The sequence below is a fragment of the Stegodyphus dumicola genome, chromosome 1 (assembly GCF_044657685.1).
Source record: "Stegodyphus dumicola isolate Sdum_Otavi_A_Nest chromosome 1, ASM4465768v1".
NCBI lineage: Eukaryota > Metazoa > Arthropoda > Arachnida > Araneae > Eresidae > Stegodyphus > Stegodyphus dumicola.
In genome coordinates, this window is record NC_140768.1 from 195,738,164 (window position 1) to 195,760,644 (window position 22,481).

Genomic DNA, 22,481 nt, shown 5'->3' on the forward strand with positions numbered 1-22,481 from the left:
AGCGAAGTAAAGCACTGCAGTTTTATGTAATTTCTGAGTAAGCTATTCATACGAATTGAAATATTTCTTGCATTTAAACTTGTGTTCCAAATTATGATTTAACTTGAAATTAATGTAGATAATTACTGAGAGCATTAGATTTTTGTAGAGTAGTTTAGGTGAGATGAGATCGCTTGGGGTCACGTGATATGAACCGGCGAATCAGGATGTTGAACCATGAAAGCATAGTAAATTCTTAAATTAATGTCTTTTCACAAATTTATTGTCTTTATTTATTGGCTTTTTATAAAATTTTAAGTGATATTAAAATGTTTATGCCTTCAAAAAAGAATTCTTAGAAGTAACATTTTTTAAATATTTTTTATGTGTATCCTGTATGTTGTCACCAATAAAGTCTGCTTGGCGAGATTTGCGCCGGCGAAATGGAAAAGTACCAATTTACGAGGGCCATCCAGGAAGTAGATTACGTTTCCGTCTGTGTCCGCTAGGGGCGGGGCTAGCGCGGCCATCTTGGGGTCAGAGCGTTGCGCAGCTCAGTCTGCATCTAGCCGTGCTAGTGAGAGGTTCGTGCTGTGCTCCGTTCAGATACTGTGACGGTTTGAAATGTCTGCGTTAATTGAAAATCCCGCGAGCTGCGAGGTGCGCTCAGTAATAAGGTTTCTGACTGCAAAAAACTGTAAACCGATAGAAATCTATCGGCAGCTTCGTGAAGTGTATGGGGACAACATTATCACTGAAGGTGGAGTGCGTCAGTGGGTCATAAGATTTCAAAATGGCCGAACCAATGTTCACGACGAAGATCGAAGTGGGAGACCCAGCATAGTGACCGCCGAACTTCTCGAAAAAGTCGATGCTAAAGTCCGTGAAAATCGAAATTTCACAATAACGGAACTTTCTTTGAGTTTTCCACAAATTTCGCGAAGTTTGTTGCACGAAATCATCAGCGAAAAGCTTGGTTACCACAAGTTTTGTGCAAGATGGATTCCAAAAATCTTGACAGAGGACCACAAAAATCAGCGAATGGCTGCAGTGTTGAACTTTTTGGACGCTTACCATAAGGATGGTGACTCTTTACTCGATCGCATTGTTACTGGTGACGAAACATGGGTGAAACATGTGAACTGTGAAACGAAATTGCAATCAATGCAGTGGGGGCACACAAGTTCTCCCCAAAAACCCAAGAAATGCATGCAAACAATGTCGGCAAGGAAGATGATGGCGACTGTTTTTTGGGACAGAAAAGGTGTAATTTTGGTGGACTTCCTGGAAAGAGGCACTACAATAAACTCTCAAAGGTATTGCCAAACTCTCCAAAAACTCAGAAGAGCAATTCAAAACAAGCGCAGAGGAATGTTGAGCTCTAAGATCTTGTTGATTTACGACAACGCCCGGCCCCACACGGCAAATGTCACTCGTAAAGTTCTTGAATCTTTTAAGTGGGAGTTGTTTCCTCATCCGCCGTACAGTCCCGACCTGGCACCGAGCGACTTCCACCTATTCCCAGCAATGAAGAAGTGGCTGGCTATGCAGCGTTTTGATGACGACGCACAGCTGCAAGAAGAGGTAACGAAGTGGTTGAAGGCGCAGGCGGCCGAATTTTTCGACGAAGGAATTTCCAAGCTCGTACATCGCTACGATAAATGCCTTAATTTGTATGGTGACTATGTAGAAAAGTAGTATTTGAGTGTGGCTTTCATCTGTATATAATAAAATTTGTTTCCTATACTTTGTTTATTTTTTTATTCCAAAACGTAATCTACTTTCTGGATAGCCCTCGTATTTTATAGCTATTTTGTGTTTATGTTCTGTTGTTATATGCTACTTAACATGCCAAACTACTACAATCATAAAGATAGTTACCTGATTTCTTGTCCTGTACTGCCTTCTGAGTAGTGTAATTACATACCCAAAATGAAGACTAAAAGTAAATCTGGTATTCTTCTATTTTATCGGGACCAGATTAAAAAATGTATGTATGTATGTACGTATATATGTGCATATATGAGTGTATACACACACATACGTATGCACATATACATTCATGAAAACATATGTTCCAGATAACAGATAACAGTTCAATCCAGATAACAGAAGATTATCGAAAATCTAATATATCTGATGATTATATAAAATTAATAAAGTAATGGAAATGTAACACAGTACAAAGTTGGAGATCTGGATTCATCAGGACTTTGGTGATTCTGGATTTGGGATTTTTCTTGATATTAGATCATCATTTAAAATCTAGTAAGACAACATGTAGAAATTATAAAATAAAAAATATGAAATAGTGGTTTGTGAAATAAAGAGACATTTTTGCTTTAAGGGAATCAAAAGTTAAAAAAAAGTTCAGTATTTATTTGTTTGCTTTATTAAACTTTTCTTTCAATATAAGCTATCTAAATTGAAAAAACTTAACATACTGAAGGTACTATCCATTCATCTTGTTGTGCTTTCTTGCTGCTGAGTGGTGTTTTAGAAGTTTTCATAACATACACACATTTGTGATATCCTTCATTATTTTGGGAGTGCTTTCTCTCTTTGGTTTTGGTTTAAATTGGAGGCTGTAAGGAGCTATGAGCCATTTGAGAGTGTCTGCTTAGAGTGAAGTGTTGATGAACTGAAACACTCAGCAAATTTTAATATTTGCTTTGTGAGCAATTTAACATGTTCATAAATGTTTGCATCATAGGAAATGTAGATTTTTTATCACAGTTATGTTTACTTAGAGCAGAATAGGCAATATTTATGTTATGATTTTGTATGATTTATGAATGATCTCATAAATTCTTATGTTCTTATGATTTATGAAAAAAAATTCTTATTGATTTAAGCTGAAGTTCAAATTTTGTCTTCATCTGACTTCATATATAGCAGAACATTATGAATTCATAATATGTGACAGTTTTAACTTTTTGCCATTTGTAATACACTGATGAAGGGTTTTAAATATCATTGTTACGTTTTAACAATTAATGTGTTAAAAATTAAGTTGTAGATTATAGGTGTATAATAAATGCATGCTTCTTGAGCTACTGTTATTATAAAATTAATGTCAGAACTTTTTATGTAACTTCAGCATATTAAAATAAGCTGGAAAATATCAAAAATTCATTCCAGACAAGTATGTAATAACGTTATGAACTTTTCTCATCAGATTGTTTTACTATCTTGGCAAAGCAGTTTGCTATTTCAGTTTTATCAACATTCTCTTCAATGCTTTCATCACTTTGAATGATCTATGTGTTATCATTCAACCATCTGATTTCAGTATTAACTTCCTCTGTGATTTCTAAATCTCCATTACTGTCAGTGGAATTAAAATATTCAGAAATATCATTATAATTATTTATATTATGGAAAGTTACTATGATGTTACTATTATATTATGGAAACTTTTAAGCATAATTGCATACAGAATGAAAATAAAAGCAGCTAAAAAGAGTTATTTGCTCACAAAGCATCTTGGGAGCATTTTAGACAACAGCTGTCATTAAGGATGCAGATAGAGGAATTTGCTGTCATAAAAATTACAAGACAAGACATCCCCTGCCATCCATTTCAGCACAGTTAATAGAACTCAAGAAAATTCATTAAGTGCACAGCAAGTGAAGAAGGGTGAAGGTGTACCAAATGTTGAAGAACAAATTTTGTCAGGATTAGTTAGATATTTTGCCAGATGATGACTTGAAAGAAATAGTAAATTGCTTGAAATGGTACTTGAAATTGTAAATAAGTAGGAAATTGCTTGAAATAATAAAATTGCTTGAAAGAAACAATAAGTGTGAAACAAATGTGTGTATATATATATATATAACACTAATATTTACTAAGTAAAACTGAAGTAAATGGGGTGAGGGGAATACTGTTTGATAATTATAGCAACAAAATTTTCGGACGAAAATAATTAGCTAACATTTTAAATAAAGTCTACCTATGTATTTATGTAATTGTTGCTGCTTTTGAAATCTCTTTCCAATCCATACAGTATTTGAAACATTTGTATATTAAAAGGATTTTGCTAGGACAGTACAAGTACTTTTTACAGATTTTATTATTATTGAAAAGAGAATAATCTGTCTTTTTAAACAAAATGGTTTTTAACAGCTTTAAGGTACAGTTTATTAAAGTATATTTAAATTTATTTTTAATTTTAAATTTGCTGTATTAAATTTAGTGTACATTTATACATTTAATAGTAAGAATACATGTTTCACCTAGGAACACTTTTTTTACTTTCTTATCATATAGACCAAAATTTTATATAAAATTTTCCTTAATTGAATCCAGGTAATTAATCAGAATTTTCTTGTTATACAAGCTCATTTTGTGACACAGTTAGTTTTCACAAAATGTAAATATATTTACATGTGTAATAAATTAAGAAGCATTAAGAGGATAAATCACTGAAAAAGTGAAATATGTAACTTTTTGCTGTACTTAATTTGAGAAAAATATGAGTTACAGGCTGAGCTGAAGTCAAGCTTATTCTTCAATAGCATTGATAGTTTTTCTCTGTATCATGAACTGATGAAAGTGCTCTTCATTGCTTACTTTTCTTAAGATCACAAAAAATGAGATCTAAATGGGTGTGCAGGTTGAAGATGTGTGGTTTCCTCTATCTTGTATAATTTCAACTCTATTTTTTTAAATAGTTGTTTGTTCTTCTACAGGAAATCTTTACAAATATTTGTGAAAGATCGGCATGTAGGTTCTTTGATTGTATTCAGCTTCTGACGGAATTTCTCATGCAGGGATAATTCTGTATTTTATGGTCCCATAAAATTACCATTTTCTGTTTTATATCATCAGAAAATGTGCCTTTCAGGTGTGTGAAACATTACCATTTTCATTCATTTTCTGAAGCTTCTAGTAAATCATAGTTTCCTGAACGTTTCCTATAAATCCTACCTTATAATATGATAAAGTGTTACAAGGTCTACAAGTGCTATGTTGATATGAAACTTACAGCTCAAGGCTCATTTTGGACAATGTTTTTAGGTTCAGTGATTTTTCTTGTCTATAGTGTCCATTTGCCAAAGAAGCAGCAATATTTTGTATAGCTAAATTAAAATCTTGAAAGAAACTTATTTTATTCAGATCATTGGAATTATTTGACTTTTGTATCAAATCTTTGGTAAAATTATTGATTTTCAAGAATTTTTTCAACATTGACAATATGGCTGATGATGCTAATGGGAATTTCCCCCCATTTTTAAGATGCGTACGTTGATTTGTGATTGCAGTTCAGTGTAAAATAAAAATAAAATAGAAAAATAAAAAGTCAGAATTCAGAAGAATTCACAAACCGAAACCCAACCATTTTTTGTTGAAAATTCAACATGTAAGAGAACTATTTGAATGTAACCAAACTATTTTATCGAACGCCATCTAGTGGAAATAAGAACAATTTACAGTCAGTCGACCTCCAGCTGCAGTGAGAATATGTTCTCCAATTTTATACCTCTGTGACTTGAACATTAATTTTAAATGTTAGGTGTTCCATTTTGGTGTATGTTCTGTTTTTATGTATCTTTTCTTTGTAACTATTCCTGTGCTCTGTTAATAAATATTTTTAGAGATAGCCATGTTTGTGTTTATAGAAGAATGGTTACAAACATACATTTCATTTAAATTTCAGTGTACTCTAATAAACATTTACATACTATTGAGTGATGTCAACGAGTGTTTACATTCAGAAATTAGTAATGTTAGCAAAAATCTGAGCACATGTTTGAAATCAGTCTATATAAATATACAGGAAACAAACCTTACTTATTTTCTAATAAAATCTTTGTTGACCAGCATTGTTGATGCATCCTAATAATTAATTCTATCATTTAAAAATGTGTCTTATTTAAAACAGAATATATTTCATACTATCTATGTTTTATGTTGCTTATATTTTTTTATTTTATTTCAGAATCGAAAATTGATGCCTAAGTTTGTGCTCAAGGAAATGGAGAGTTTGTATATAGAAGAGTTACGTTCTTCCATTAATCAGTTAATGCTTAATCTTGAAAGTTTGCCTGTATCGAAAGGTGGCGCTGATGGGAAATATGGTCTACAGAAGCTCAAGAGATATAACCATAGGTAATGGAAGCTTATTCTTTATGTATATATAATACTTTATTTCTCTAATATTCTCCATTTAAAATTAAGGATTCTTAAAAAATAGCATTTATGTAGATTTTTTTCAGAAAATCATCACTGATATGAAATAGATACAGGTAAAATATAGAATGCACTTTAATTACACAAACAAGAAAAGCATGATATGCCATTTGTCATCATCACTGCAGAAGTCTTAGAGTACAAAATTGTGATATAAATAAGCAATACCCAACAAATTTGAGTATAAGAGGTACACTGAATGGTGATGATATAGGAGAATGTCTGTCATGTTCAGAAACTATGATAAACGTTTAAAATAAATTTGCGGTTATTTGATTGATCGTAGCTGCTGAATATTTATTTTAACAAGACAGAAAATATATTAACTCTACATTATACTCACATATGTAAATATTTAAAAAACTTGTTCTATTGACATATATTGCATATACCATGCCAATTTTCAAACATATATTAATAATTCAAGATATATTGAATAAATAAAATGCTGATGTGGAAAACAAAACTGCATTATACATATATGCTTAAGTGCATAATATACAAAATTAGAGAGGTACATAGCAGGCTATCAAAATTCTGTTCTCAAGTTATGAATATAACATGATGTTATTCATCACATACAGCATGATTCACTACTGGTGCAACAAACTTACAGGAGATGTAGGGGGCACAAAGGGGTGCGTGATTCGAAATGCCTTCTACCCGAGCTATGGTTAAAAAAAAAAAAAAAAAAAAAAAACAGAAACAGCATCACATTAGTGTAACAGAATTAATTTTATTACAAGTTTTACACTGGCAAAAATATGTATGCTACAGAAGGTGTTTGAAATGATGTCCAGAAGCAGTGACACAGGTTTCACAGCATGGAATTTCTGTTATTCTGGAAGAGTCCTGGTGTATCTCGTATCACCATGGCAGCTACAGAGATGTGAGCGATGAGGTCTTCAACTGAATCAATGGGGGGGGGGGCTTGTGCACTAATGCCTTCATTTGACCCCAGACGAAGTCCAGGTGTGATAGGTCCTGTGATCTAGCAGACAGACAGACAGAAAGAAAGAAGTACAGGAGGCACCAAAACATTGCCATGGGCAAAACTGGTATCGCCTCACTGCACTAACCATCTATAGAAGTGTACCCTGACCGGGTACGCTAACATTATGCTCGGGAATTAGTTTACATTGCAGCAAGCAGCATTCATAATACACTGTTATACATTAATGGTGCATAATTTGCATTGCAGACAATATTGTCTCAGATATACTTTACACGGGTACTTTGCAGTTGGATGGATAGATACAATAATTACAATAAGTTATTTACAGATGTATACAGTCAAAAGTCGTTAATCCAGACTCGTTGGGACTTCGGCGATTCCGGATTATTGATTTTTCCGGATTATAGATCATCAGTTTAAATTGCGTAAGATGGCATGCAGAAATTCTAAAATTAAAAATATGAAACCGTAATTTATGAAATAAAGAACAATTATGATCTAAAGGGTATCAAAATTTACAAAAAAAAGCTTAATATTTATTTGTTTACTTTATTAAACATTTCTTTCAATGTAAGTTGTTTAAGTTGCTTCGTTTTATGTGATAATACTTTCTCTTTAATTCTATAAACAGACATAATTTTTTGTTCACTTACAAAGTTCCGCTGTTCAAGTCCCGTTAATTGCTGTGCCGAGAATACCGACTAACTTGTCAATCGAAATTTTTTCGTTTTCACTAACCTCTCTGTCACATTCTTCATGTCTTTTTCCATTTTTTGCAGCAATTCCACTTTTTGTTTGATGGACATCGAAACATACTTTCGTTTTGTACGATCCTTTGGGAGCTCCAGAATCAAAAATTCTATTTGACATAATCGAAAGTTCAAGTTTACTTTTTTAGTATTGCTCTTACAGTCTGCAAAAAATAATAAGCCGGATCCAATTTGAAAATTGAGGAACAGCGCAATCATCAACATTAACTGAAATAGATAATTAGATAATTTTAGCGCTTACACCGTCCGTTATACATAAAACGCGCACGTGAAAACGTATTCTGCGCTTGCGCACACGCAAATGCGCAGTCGTAAGAGGTCTTACGTGCATGCGTAAACGCCTATGCGCATGTGTCAACGCGGAGCATGCGCAGAAAGTTTTTAGCTTTGAGGTCCGGATTATAGATCATTCCGAATTATGGGTGTCCGAATTAACGACTTTTGACTGTATACATATTTCTTTTGTGTTTCGGTTTGGAGCTTTGTTGGTGGGTGGGGGAGTGTTTATGGTATGTGGTTCGTTGTTTGTTTGGTTTTTGTTACACGATTCACAGTTTATAAGTTATCATTCATAGTGCAGATCGTAATACAGCATACAGTTTATGAATTCATTTCATGGTACATAATGTTGAGTACGTAGTACTGGTACATGTGTTACACATTGCACAGTATGAAGTAGTTCATAGTTCATGGTGTAAGAAAAGTTACGGTTGTCTCAATAAATGGATATATTTAAGTGTGTTTTCTAAAGGCACTCCTGTATAGTATGAGGGTGAGAGTGGTTATTCTTATTGTTGCGTTTTATGAACTTAGAGGATTATTTGGGGTTGTAAGCTATGGATGACACAGGTCCAGTCCTTGGTGGTGTAAGAAAGCAATAATATTTTTGATGTTTTGGAAAACTTCATGGTGCTTAATAATGAATCTTCTTCTATTCCAGTGTTGGTGGGATGGTGAATGTGATGGGCTGGCGTTAGCGGACAGACACACCGGGTGAAGGACCTCCCACCGAGGTCCTCATTATACGGAACCCATAAAGAGTTTGATATCCAACACCCGTGGGACTTTTGTTCTCGCGGGTGCAACCCCCGCAATCCCTGTCTAGCTTTTACTAAGTATTGCCAGAACGCTTCGTTGCAAATTTTATAACGCTGTCACCTTTCCTCCGGGCACCACTCCATTGGCAAAACTACATTGTAATAAGGTGCTCTGTCCGCTTTGTCAGTCCCCGCCACGAAAACTGAATGGGGTCAAACCCCCGGGAACTCAGTCGACAAATGTACTATGTAGCTCCACCACAGCCGAAGGAACAGACACGACAGTGGCAGTACGGTCCCTGCCAAGCCTGAACCAACCTGAGCACAATACTCTCGGGTTCTAGTCCTGTGAAGATAATTTGTATACCCCTGTGGTTGAGACTGCCTAGGTACAGATCCTAGCCAGTACTTCCCAGGCCTTCGCCTGAGTCAACCCCCGGGGGGGGACGTTAGCGGACACTGAAACATATAATGTTCTGGGTCTCCGCATTCTCCGCATATGCATCTATCTGACATAGCCATATTGCGATCGTAAAAATACTTGGGGAAGGGACAGTGACCCGAGATGTATTGGGTGAGGAAGTAGGTTGAAATTGTGGTATTTTCATCAGCCTTGGGTACTAGTTCAAATGTACGTTGTCCTTGTTCCTATTGACTTTGCCACTTTTCATTCGCCATTTGTTTTAGTTTGTATTTTAATGCTGATTTAGGCCATGGGATATGAATTTGAGATCCTGTTTGTTCTAGAGCTGCCTGTTTTGCTAGATAATCGGCCCTTTCATTGCCTTCACAGGCGTTGTGCCCTCTGGTCCATGACAGGACAAATTTCTTATTACTTGTGCTTATGATGTCTTGAATTTGCCGGGCTATAGGAGAATTTGTGTGCTGTTGTTTGATGACATGTATGGAAGACTGACTGTCGGTGATTATGTGGATGATATCTGTATTTAAGTCATTAAGTTGCATAATGCTGTTTAGTATGACTATGAGCTCTGCTTGATATACGCTGTTTTGCGGCCGAAGGTAACCTTGCCATTCGGAGTGGAGGCCTGCTTTTGTTTTTATGGTGACTCCGCTTCCTACCTTATTTTCGATCTTTGAGCCATCCGTGTATGCAATAAAATCAGTTGATGGAAGTGGCTTGTCGAGGTTGCAATGGAGATTGTGAAGACCCAGAGTGGGATGTCTGTTATATTTCGATGGCTTTTCTTCATATTTTTGTGGACTGAAAATTATGCCGTTGTACGTTGAAGTTTTCTTGAGTTGTAGGATGATTGTGGACAGTGCGTCGATTTCTGTTTGAATTGGTAGTGGCATCGCCCCGGCTATTGTTTGTAGTGCGTTGGTGAAGGTTGTTGAGAATGATCAGGTAATATTGATCAAAAAAGGTCTTTGAATTGAGTTAAGGGTCTGAGTTTTTCTTGCTGTCATAGGAAAGGCCCAGATAGCAGCTCCATAGGGGATTATTTTATTGACTACAGTCTTTAATAGAATTTTCATAATGCAATGATTAAGGCCCCAGGAATATCCTTTCATCGCCCTTAATGCTTTTGAGATTTTGGCGGTGGTTAGCTTCTTTTCCTGAAGATGTGGTATCCAATTAAATTTCTGGTCTATGGTGAGTCCTAAGTACTTAATGGTCTTCACACATTTTATTTTATTGTTTCCAATTCATAGCGTGGGATTCCTGGTTATTGTTTGTCTGGCTTGTGTATTATAAGTGCGTGCGAGTTGATGTGTGATATTTTATTTTATGACAAATGTAGTTGAATATATTAAGGGTGGTGTTTCAGTTTTCCTCTAGTTGTCTTCGTGTAGATCCTTGGATTATGAAGGCAACATCGTCAGCGAAGGCTACAATCCTTGTGTGATTTGGCCACTGATGATCGATAATATTATTAAAGGTGATGTTCCAGAGGTCCGCGCTCATACACGACCCTTGGAGACATCCTCTAGTTTGTTTTCTGGCGATTATGGTATTGTCATAGATTACTACGCTTTGTCTGTTCTTGAGATAGTCCGTAATCATAAGGTACAGGTTTCTTGGACGCTGCATCTCCCTGAGGGCCTGCTTGACAGCTGGCCACCAGAGAGAATCGAATGCATTTTGCAGGTCAAGACATAGGAGAGCCAAATGCATCTGATGGTTTTTGTTTGTTTGTATTTGAGAGATTGCTATATCTATTGCATGAGTGGTTGAGCTTTTGGGTTTAAATCCATACTGGTTAATACTTATTCTATTGTCTTTATATATATATATGGTATTTTAGTCTATTGACCAGAAGTCGTTCAAGGAGCTTTCCCATGGCTGGTAGTAGATTTATTGGTCGGTATGAGCGAGGGTCGTCTGGTTTTTTATTTTTCTTCGAGAAGAGGATGATTTGCCCGTGCTTGAAGCAGTCCGGGAAGCAGTTGTATTTCAGGCATTTATTGTACAGATTTAGGAGTATTTCTAGGCGTCCTTTACAGATTATCTTCAAAACTTGATTTCAAATCCCATCTGGGCCAGGTGCCTTCGCATTGTTGAGTGTTTTGACGAATTGTAGTAGTTCTTTTTTTGTAAATTGTCTGTCATCTGGGGTGCTTGGGGAATTAATGGAAGTTCTTAATTCTCGTTGCTCTGGGGTGTCTTCTTCGCTGTTGTCATGTGGGAAAACGTGGTCTAGGATGTTGTTTAAGGCTTCTGTCGTAACGTTGGCATTGTTGTGCGTATGTATGCTATTTGGGGTGTGTATATGCGTCGGCTTGAAAATCTTTGAGGTGGCCATTTTATTGAGTACTCCGTAAGTATTTTGGTTATTGGTGCAAAAGGAGGTCCAAGATTTTAGCTTAGCTTCCGTGATTTTCTTCTTATAAATTGCCCTTTGCCTGTTGTATTCAGCCCATGCTGCTGTGCGATCTTCATCGTTTGTGCGGGACTTTAATCGTCGTCTTAGCGCTCTGGTCTTTTGGCGATCTGCATGCAGTTCTTTGGTCCACCAGTTAGCTTTTGTTTGATTGATGGCTGACTTTAGTTTGAAGGATGCATGGCAGCATTCTTGAATAAGTTGTGTGAGGTGTATTGCATATATAATGACATCTTCTTTGGAATTAGTCTGGGTGATGGTTTGTAGACTGGATTGAACTTTTGGAATTAATAGTTTGATAAACTTTTTCTCTGTACTGCTACTAATTCGAAAGTGTTTCGTCTGTATGTTTTCTATTTTTTGGGCAATTTCAAAAGTGATGTATTTGTGGTCGGAGAAAGAATCGTCTTCGCTGATCTTCCTATTCTGGATTTTGTGAGTTAGGTGGTGTGTACCGAGAGTCAAATCGGGCCATCCTCTTCCATTGATTGTGGTAAAAGTGGGTAAGTCCTCAGGGTCGTTATGCAGGATTAGATTGTTAGAGTTAATAAAGTCCTCCATTTCTGTTCCTCTTGGGGTCGTACGTGGATAACCCCACAGGCTGTTCTGTGCGTTAAAATCATCATTGATCACGTTAGGGACGTTACTATTGTGGAGAGATGTCTTTATTTCTTGCAGGGTGTTATCGAGGTTTTCAATAGGCGACGCATAGGCACTAGTGAGGTACATTTGTGATTCTACTGTGGTAATGGATATAGTGACTACATCTCTATGTGCTTTGATAATGAGTTGAGTCCAGGACTTATTTAGCACGATGATGGCTGCTCTCGGGGACTGTGTAGCGTCTGAGTTCTGCCAGGATATGACGTTCCATGTTAGTGGTACGTTTCTTGGGGAACCTTGGTTACAATATGGCTCTTGTACAAAAATTATGTCTTGATATTGTTTTGAAATGAATTGTATTAAATTATTGGTGGCTATCTTTGAACGCTGAAGGTTGATATGCAGAGCTTTAATTCCATTTTGACGATTAGACTGATGGAGGAGTGCAGTGGGATGGTTTTCTATGATATTAATGTTGCTTGGAGGTTGACTACTCATTGTATTGCATTCTGCTTTTGATTCTTAAAACTTCTTCTTTGTAGGATGCGCAGTAGTTGACATAAGTGGGATGGTCACATGAGTATTTGGTGCCGAAATGCTTATTGTTTGTTTCACAGTTTATGCAGTTAGGGCTATTAGGTTTACATTCGCTTTCCTGGTGTTTGCCACCACAGTAAGCGCAGTGTGGATGATAGGTGCAATCCTTAGAGCGGTGGCTAAACGCTTGACAGTGATAACGTCTGTGAGCACCTGTAAATTCTGTAATTGAACTGGTGTACCAGCCAAAGTGGACGGTTCGTAAGTTTATACATTTATGGAATGAAGCAGTTTTACATTCCACAATCCATTTGATTGTGTTGTATTTGTCCTTAAGCTTAAACAGAGGCTTAAAATTGGAGATGTTGCTGTTCGTAGCTTTTGCAAGTGCGGCACTTACTGCTTCAGCTAATGTATTCAGCGGCAGTCGGTGGATGGTGCACTTAGGGGTTCTTAGCTTTGGTACCTTGGTATGGATTAGATCAGTTGCTTTTTCCGTCTGTTTCAGGAGGCTGTCTAGCTTAGCTACATCATCCTGTGAGGTGCAATGAACTGCAAGTCCACCTTGCTTTATCGGTACTATCTTTTTTATCTGAGTTTGGATGTTTTCGATCGGGAAAATCTCTTGCAGTTTTTCTTGTAATTTTGACGCACTTCTGGAGTCTTTTGGATAAATGAGGAGGACTGGCTCTTTTTTTCTTTTGCCTCAAAACTTGTGCGTAGGTTTCTTTGATGCTGGGTGCTTCATAGTTATCACAATTGGTAGCGTCCTTTGGAATTTCAGACTGTGGATGATATGAGCAGCACTGTGAGTTGTTTGCTGTTGCATCAGCGGTGCAGGGCTGTTGTTCGCAGGATTTGACAATTTCGGAAGTTTCATTTGCTTTGTTGCTGGCTAGTTTATAGAGCGCTGATAATAGAGAGATTAGCTCTTCTAGGATAGCATTGGGTATTACATATCTGAGGCTGTAACGTGAGTTTGCGATCTCCATGCAGCGAGAGTAGATGTCAGAGGCAGATATAGGCACTGGACATGTGTGAGTTTGCTGAATGAGATGCTACTTCTGATAGTATGTTGGAGGTGTTTGGGATGGGGGGATGAGTGCCTTCAGTGTAGTCACTGGGTTTGTGTGTGTGCGATGTAGTGGATGGCATAATTATACAGTTGCAAAACAATTGGATACTGACATACAATATAATACAGTGAGCAAACAAAAGTAAATAAAGTACTAAAAATAAAAAGATCTCTTGTTTTCTAGCACAATGAAAATTACTAGCATGATGAGTCGCAGATAAGCAATGCTAACTGGATAACAGATTTACCATGCTAGTGCCATAATTGTGAATGCAGAACAATAATGTAATTTTTTTTAAAAAAATAGAATGATAAGGGAACACTATAAATATTAAAATTGATCTAGCATGGCAACGAACTGGAGCACCAATGATATCCTGTCCAGATACACCAGATACTCTTTCTTATGCGAGATACTCTTCCCTCAAAAAGGCCACTCGAAAAAAAAAAAAATCATGTGCGTTGACTCGGCATGCTTGCTTACATTACTGAATCTTGTTATCTACCTTTCTAAATAAAATGAAACACTCCAAGGTCAAAGTTCAGACATCATAATTCCCATTTATGTCAGTACCATGGACATAGGGCTCCATCTGTTAGAATTAAAACTATTTATATTTCATTCCATGTGATTGTTACGCTACAGCACTCTAGGCACTAATCCTCTGAGATACAGACTTAACACCTGCCATGAACCAAATGCTACCATGGCGTATACGACAGACTCGTATGGAAAGGGTTAAAGAGAATAATGAGGAATGTGTTTAGAAAACAAGAAATGTGTGTAAACTGGAATCTTCCAGTTTTAAAAATACAGAGGAATCCGTATACTTGAATATAAGCTAGGTGCTGTGAGTAGCTGGGATAATAGTCACTTGTCCATGCTTATCTTATAAAATATAAATTGATTAAAAACTGTAAATTTTTTGGTTTATTGATAAACATTATTGGTTATTATAACATCACGTTACACATTCTCTTCCATAAGCCTGGAATTAAAAAACATAGCAACTCGGGAACTTAAATGAAAAGTATAAGGAAATTCAATCTACGACTGGACAATATTTGTACTGATGAAGCATAGGTTGTGAGTGGCATAACTAATGGGGGCTGTACAGCTTTTTAAATTTATCTAAGAAACCTGTTCTAATAACCACTGCATGACGCAGTGGGAGGCAAATGCTGCAAAAATATTATCCCTCATTTATAAGATTCCTCTTGATGAGTAGTTGAAGTCATTAAGTTCATACAATCTCGGACACTGAATAATCATTTATTAAAATACTACATGATGGCATGTAAAGTGTACATGCATCTGTTCTTTTACGTATGAAGTCAGATGGTTATTTTGAGGAAAAATATTAGCCTGTAATTTTGAGCTAAAGTATGAGATGTGTGTTGTCTTTCTGAACAGAAGTTAGAATTGAAAAGTTGATTATTTAATAGAAATTGGCTGCTTTAAATTGCCTATTTAAGAGACATTTTTATAAATTGACTTCAGGAAAACAAGTAAATGAGTTAATTGCTCACGAAAAAATTCTTGCTTTCAGGAAAATGATAGAATTTTGAACAATTTGTGTGCCCTCTAATGACTTTGATTGCTTCTCAACAATAAAAGGTTTTTTAAAAGAGAAAGGGTTTGAAACAGGGAAGACATTTATTGAAGAAATTGTTCATCACCTGAAAGGTTTCCGTGAAACTTTTATTTAGTATTTTCCAAATGAACAGCAGATTAAATATCAAAATGAATTGTGGATTAAAAACCCGCTTATTTGAGTTTAGATAGCATCCAGAGTATGGATTATTAGAGGTGTTAAAGCAATATGAATCAGCATAATATTCATAAATTTACAGGACTAGTTTCGAAGGTTTAAACATAGAAACTACTACTTCAGTTGAAGAAGTGCAAAATGCAGTTATGGACTTCTTCAGCTAAAGGAAGTTTGTTTAAACCTAAAATAGTCCTGCAGATTTACAAATACAATCAAAAGTCGTTAATCCGGACTCGTCAGGACTTCGGCGATTCCGGATTATCGATTTTTCCGGATTATAGATCATCAGTTTAAACCTGGTAAGATGGCATACAGAAATTATAAAATTAAAAATATGAAACCGTAATTTACGAAATAAAGAACAACTATGATCTAAAGGGTATCAAAATTTAGGAAAAAAAAAAAAGCTTAATATTTATTTGTTTATTTTATTAAACATTTCTTTCAATGTAAGTTGTTTAAGTTGCTTCGTTTTATGTGATAATACTTTCTCTTTAATTCTATAAACAGACATAATTTCTTGTTCAGTTACAAAGTTCCGCTGTTCAAGTCCTATAATTGCTGTGTCGAGAATACCGACTAATTGTCAATCGAAATTTTTTCGTTTTCAATAACCTCTGTGCCACTTTCTTCACTATAGGAAGCAAATTATAATGACGAGGAATTTGATTTAACTCATATCAAAGATGGAATACATCAAGATGAAATACTACATTTAGTAAGGAATTATAAGTCAAATACAATGAAAACATCTGTCCTGAAGATAAGGATAGTGCTGACAGATCAACTTCCAATTCATCGCGTGCCGCAGCGTTCCCCCCGCCGCAGAGCAGCGTGAAATTGATAAACAAATTTCGGTTTTGTTTAATGGACTTCGACACATACTTTCGCTTTGTAGATCCTTTACATATTAGTAAATATATATCGGAAATTCTATTTGACATAATCGAAAGTTCAAGCTTACTTTTATAAAATTGCTCTAACAGTCTGCAAAAAATAATAAGCCGGATACAAATCAAAGATTAAGGAACAATGCAATATGCAACTATTATTTAGATAATTTTAGCTTAGTTTATACCGTCCGTTATACATTAAATGCGCATGCGTAAACGTATTTTGCGCATGCGCACACGCATATACGCAGCCGTAAAGGTCTAAGCTGTAAAGGTATTCGAAGCCGTAAAGGTAACGAGACGCATGCGCAGAAAGTTTGTAGCTTTGAGGTCCGGATTATAGATCATTCCGGTTTATGGGTGTCCGAATTAACGACTTTTGACTGTATTACGCTGATTTTTTGTTGTTTTAACACTGCCAAGAATCCATTTATTGTCAAAGCATCATTTTTTATTTCTTACTGAAATAACATCTGATTCATCATTGCAAGAAAAATTTAAATTAATGTCATTAGTGATCTGGTGTAGTTTTTAAAAAAAATATCCTAACTTGTCAAAAAATTGTAGCGAGACTTTTACCATTTGCAACCGCATGAAATGGGGTTCTCAGCTGTATGTATCGACAAAAAATAAATACAGAACAGACTGATGCTAATATTAGGTATATTTGCGATAAAAAGAAGCAGTGCCATTCATCTCATTTGAATTAAAATTTAAAAGTTCTGTTTGAATATGTCATTTTAGGAGCTTTTGGTTTAATTTTGAAATTACTTTTTGAAACAAATTATATTATTTGAAATAATTGTCATTTTTATTGCAAATAATCTGTTTCTAGAATGTTTCATTAAAACCATAAGATTGAAGCTAGTCAACATGGACCTTATAAGAGATAGATCAACCCAGTGGGTGGGGCGCGCATCGCCCACATTTCGGCAAGAAAGAGTAGGGACGATCTGGTTTACTGTAACACTGATATGTAAAGGATCTAAAGTAAAGGATTTACTAATATGTAAAGGATCTACAAAGAGAAAGTATGTTTCAAAGTCCATTAAACAAAAAGTGGAATTGCTGCAAAAAAGGGATAAAGGCATATCCTTTGTTTATCCAAACTTTATTGTTTGTTTATCTAAACTTTGTACTTTTATTGTTTTTTTATTGTTTGTTTATCTAAACTTTAACACCGTGGTGGGCGTGCAATGAATTGCAAGTTGATCTGTCAGGACTATCCTTATCTTCATGGCAGATGTTTTTATTTTATTTGGCTTATAATTTCTTACTAAATGTAGTATTTCATCTCAATGTACTCCGTCTTTGATATGATTTAAATCAAATTCCTTGTCATTATAATTTGCTTCTGATAGTGAAGAAAGTGGCACAGAGGTTATTGAAAACGAAAAAATTTCGATTGATAAATTAGTCAGTATTCTTGACACAGCAATTCATGCAGATTCTTCATTATTTAATTTCTTTAAATATAATACAGGGCGATAATATTTGGTAACAACAATTTGCAAGGAGACACAGACATTTATAGTAAAACAGCACAAAATGCCGCTTCGAAACTAACAGCCTTTCTAGGCTACTGCCTCTTTGAGCTAATAATTTAAATTAACAGTAAATAGAAAAAATCTTATGCAGAACTTAAAAATAAATTTAAAAAAATAATCGCTATAAGATACAAGCAAAATTAATTATTACGGTTAAATACAATTTTAATATTAGAATTAAATGTATAAAACTTTTTAAGGAATCAAAAGTGTTTATCACTGTGATGTATTATGAAATATAATTGAAATTAAATTCCTTTATAGAAATTGTGCTATAATACTCATCTGTAATTTTAAAAATGCTGCACAATTTAGAATTTTAAACTAAACTTTCAAAAATTTGTTTTTAAATATATTAGTATTTTTTACTTATTTACACCAACAAAAAGCATAAAAATTGCAAGGGAAAATTACTTATTTGAAATTTTCTATTAGTTCAGATTTAAAATATTATTTTCTAAAAGAAGTAGTTACAAATTTTTTTACAGCATAGGAAAAGCTAAAAAAAATATCCAGCCCTGAAAGCATGCAATAGCTTTATAATTATTTGGAATGTTAATTATGCTTGATAAATATGCTGAATTTTTAAAAATCAATCTCGATTTCAAAAATAAAAATATGTAGAAATTCTAATTTGTGAAATGAGGCTCTAAAACCAGCTTTTCCTTGAAAATAATGCAATAGGCAACCACTGTTATATTTCTGCAAGTCGTCCCTACTCCTCCGGATGTGATCAAGGTGACAGACGGGAACGCCTCCGTCGAGGGAGAAAACTCATTTGGGTTAGTCTATTTCTTATAAGGTCCATGCTAGTCAAGGGTTCCACAATAAAAGTGCAGACGTAAAGGGTTGCACGTATCAAAAAGATTAAGAAATGCTGGTCTAGATTATCTGTTCACCATAACTTTTTGAATATTATATTTTTAAAAGAAGTAATGAATAATAATGGAAGTTGTTCTCTATATTTCTTTTATAAAATGATTAAATATTGCACCCACAATTCCAAAGCAGAATGTTAGGTTCTAAATGATATATGATACACAAATGGAGAAATTGTCTGTTTTATTATTTTTATATTCAATATATATTTTTATTGATTTATGGACTACAACATTTGCCAAATTAAAAAAGTAATTATTTATTATAGCATAACTTTGATTTTTCCTGCCCTTCCGATTTTTTTATAACTTTACCAGAGCATATTACACACTATTTGTTTCACTTGTTAATTTTTGTATTAATATAAAAGTTTAAATATCTAATTCCCATTGCTGAAAACTATAGTGTGGTACTGCCTAGTGGTACTGTCTAACACAATGGTCATATGTTATGAAGTTTTTCTGACACATGATCATTGGAAGCAGTGATGGGAAAGCAGTCTTCATTGATGATGATAAATGACATACTACACTTTTTTTGTGCAATAAATATGTCACATATATCTTTTATTGATGTTTTCATTTATATTGGGAGAGACTTTTTTTATGTCTGACTGTATGAAAAATGCTTTTAATACTGTTGTGTATGTTTTGTTATAATTTTTTTAATATGCTGGTAATTTAATGTAAAATAAATTCATATGCTTAATTATCTTAACCAAATTCTCAAAATTTTAATAAGATGATATTTTTTAAGATTAAAATTTCGACATATGTTTAAGTTTTAAATTATGAAGTACTTCTTTTTGTTTCAGCAATTTTGTGTTTTATTTTATAGTTTCTTTTCATCAATTGTATTAATATTTCCCTTTTTCTCCTTGCTGCTGAAACAGCCGATCAAGGTAATTTTGTTTTATTTTAAATTCATGGGAATTTCAGGAATGATGTTTGTTAATTTCCCTCTCCTTTTATCTAACCATACTTATTAGTGTTTCTTATTGTAAACGCTTGTTTTTAATCCTGTTACTTCTTTTGGGGGAACAATAACAAGAAAATATGTTCAAGAAAAACTGCTTTAAATTAATAACTTTTAAATAAGTTAAAATATATATTTGCATGTACTAACTCACTATCCTAATAATTAATTAATAAGTTATTTTTATCTGCATAGAACTGAATTTAATTAAATGTTTTGATTTTTCTGTTTGTTTTTAAACACACTCTTTATGCAGTGAGTTATTTATGTCATCCCAAATTATGTTGTAAAGTAAAAAAGTATTGTATAGATTTTTTGAAATATTTCAAAATTTAAGTATTTTAAATATTTTATATCAAGGAATTGTTACAATATTGATTATTATGTTACTGTCATTCGATTCAACTCCTGTTTAATTGCACTTTGCTTTATTAAAATAGCACTTATTCAAAACTATGAGAAATGAATCACTTGATCTCCAAAAAATAATTACTGCTAATTCTTAAAAGAATATACAGTACAAAGTCTGAAATCTAGACGTCTGTTATCCGAAATGATCTAAAATCTGAACCTCAAAACGAACAATAACATTTTTCTCCTAGGCTTTACGCATGCGCATTTAATTCCCCCCCCCCTCTGTGCATAATAAAACATCTGGAGAGTTACGATTCTTAATTTCCCTTCAACACTAAATAAAATACCTTGCTAATAAAGAAACAAACATTTTAGCATAAATTTGTACAATCAGTAATTTGGCTCCGTTGCTGCGTATCTGCTTTTTGCCACACATCTCATACCGAAATATTCCACATAGATACAATGTTTATCTGATGCCAGCCTGGTGAATCATTATTTATTATACTTTCCTTTCATCACCGCATGTTTATCAAAACATGACAACTTGAGTAGACTCACGTAGCAATGAATGAACAATTTTTTTATGTTAGTGATTGAATAATAAAGGAGTACAGTAAACTTTTATGTTGACATTACACTTGGCAATGATTACAGATTTAAGTTAAATGCGCTAAAAAATGTTGACGAGGAAAAATTTGCCAAAAATTTCTTTCCATATGCTAAAAATAGATTTTGTTGATCATACTCATAGACCCAAAGATTACATTTAGGGCTATTTGAATTAAGAATAACTGATTTGTTATTCACATAAACCCAGAACCAGCACTAGGGCTTGTATGGCCGCATGGAGTCACAGAATTTAGAACGAATTTAGAACCCAATAGAGACTGCATTATGCGGTAAGATATCTAGCATCGGCCCTCAATAAGTCTTAAGTATATGTGAGAATATATTTATTCAAAACTCTGATAAGTCTTAAGCATGTGTAAGAAATAGACATAAGTATAGTAAATAACTAAACTATTAAAATTCAGGCTTAATTGTCTCAGTGCACGATAGAAGCAAGATAAAATTTAAGGGAACAACTTGTGGTTAGTCGCCAAGCTCATGATGCATAGCCAAATATGTATAGTGAAACATAGCTAAATTTGATGATGATAGCCACTAATTTTAAAGGTTTTTGGATATTGCAAAACAAAGGTGAAATTTTCCAATTAACGGATTTTGTAAAGAAATGTGGAGAAGCGGTAATAAATGAAGATGATATAAAAGAAGTTTTTCTTTGTGATGAGAATGTTTCTTAACCTTTTACATGCCAAACAATGATGCGAAAGTAAAATAAACGTTTTTGTTGTGAAAAACCGATTTAAAACTCAAATGTAAGAATTATGAAAAAAGAAAAAAAATAAAATTAATTTTTTTTAATGAAATATAACATGTTCCATAACTGGAACATGGCGGTCAACAGTTTTTTTACATAATTTTTGTAAAACATGATTATCGACATTCTAATTCGAAGCTTCATTTTTGTCTGCACATTTTCAGCAAGTAAATTTGTCAACGTTATTCGGAAGTAACATAGATTAAGCAGAAAAATAAGAAGCCTACACCATTATAACCGCAAAGCTACTCCAACAAAATTTCTTAGGAGACGATATGAAGGCTTCCACAGAAAAAAGCTTTCATAATAAATTAAAACAAAAATTACATAGTTGATAAGCAAGAATTTATAAAAGAATTTTACATTAATTGTTAGCAGTTTATACTGAAACAAGGGAAAGAGTTGTAGAAGTAATTTCATCCTGTTAAAAAATATACCTTTACACGCCAATGTTCCCTTTCTGGAACATCCACATTTCTTACCTCATATTAAAAAATAATAATCATCTTTCTATGATAACTTACTGTCTATGCATAAAGTGATCCTTTTTAAGTATCCTCACTGGTTTTTAAAAGCATTTGTTGAATTTTTAATTTTATATGAATTTTTGAATTTTGCTCTTAGAAAAGTAGGAAAAAAGGTGAAATAATGAATTTTTTTTATCAAGATACTATTTCTTT

General features: G+C 34.1%; 1 protein-coding gene across 8 annotated transcripts in view; it reads left to right on the top strand.

Moving 5' to 3' along the window:
• The window catches only part of Cadps (calcium-dependent secretion activator 1), a 295,482-nt gene that overhangs the window by 29,023 nt on the left and 243,978 nt on the right, over window positions 1–22,481 (top strand). For all 8 annotated transcript variants that reach the window (XM_085824507.1, XM_085824512.1, XM_085824515.1 and 5 more), the window contains exon 3: window positions 5,924–6,093. In XM_085824507.1, coding sequence (XP_085680633.1) covers window positions 5,924–6,093 — 170 coding nt within the window. The remainder of the gene's footprint in view (window positions 1–5,923; window positions 6,094–22,481) is intronic.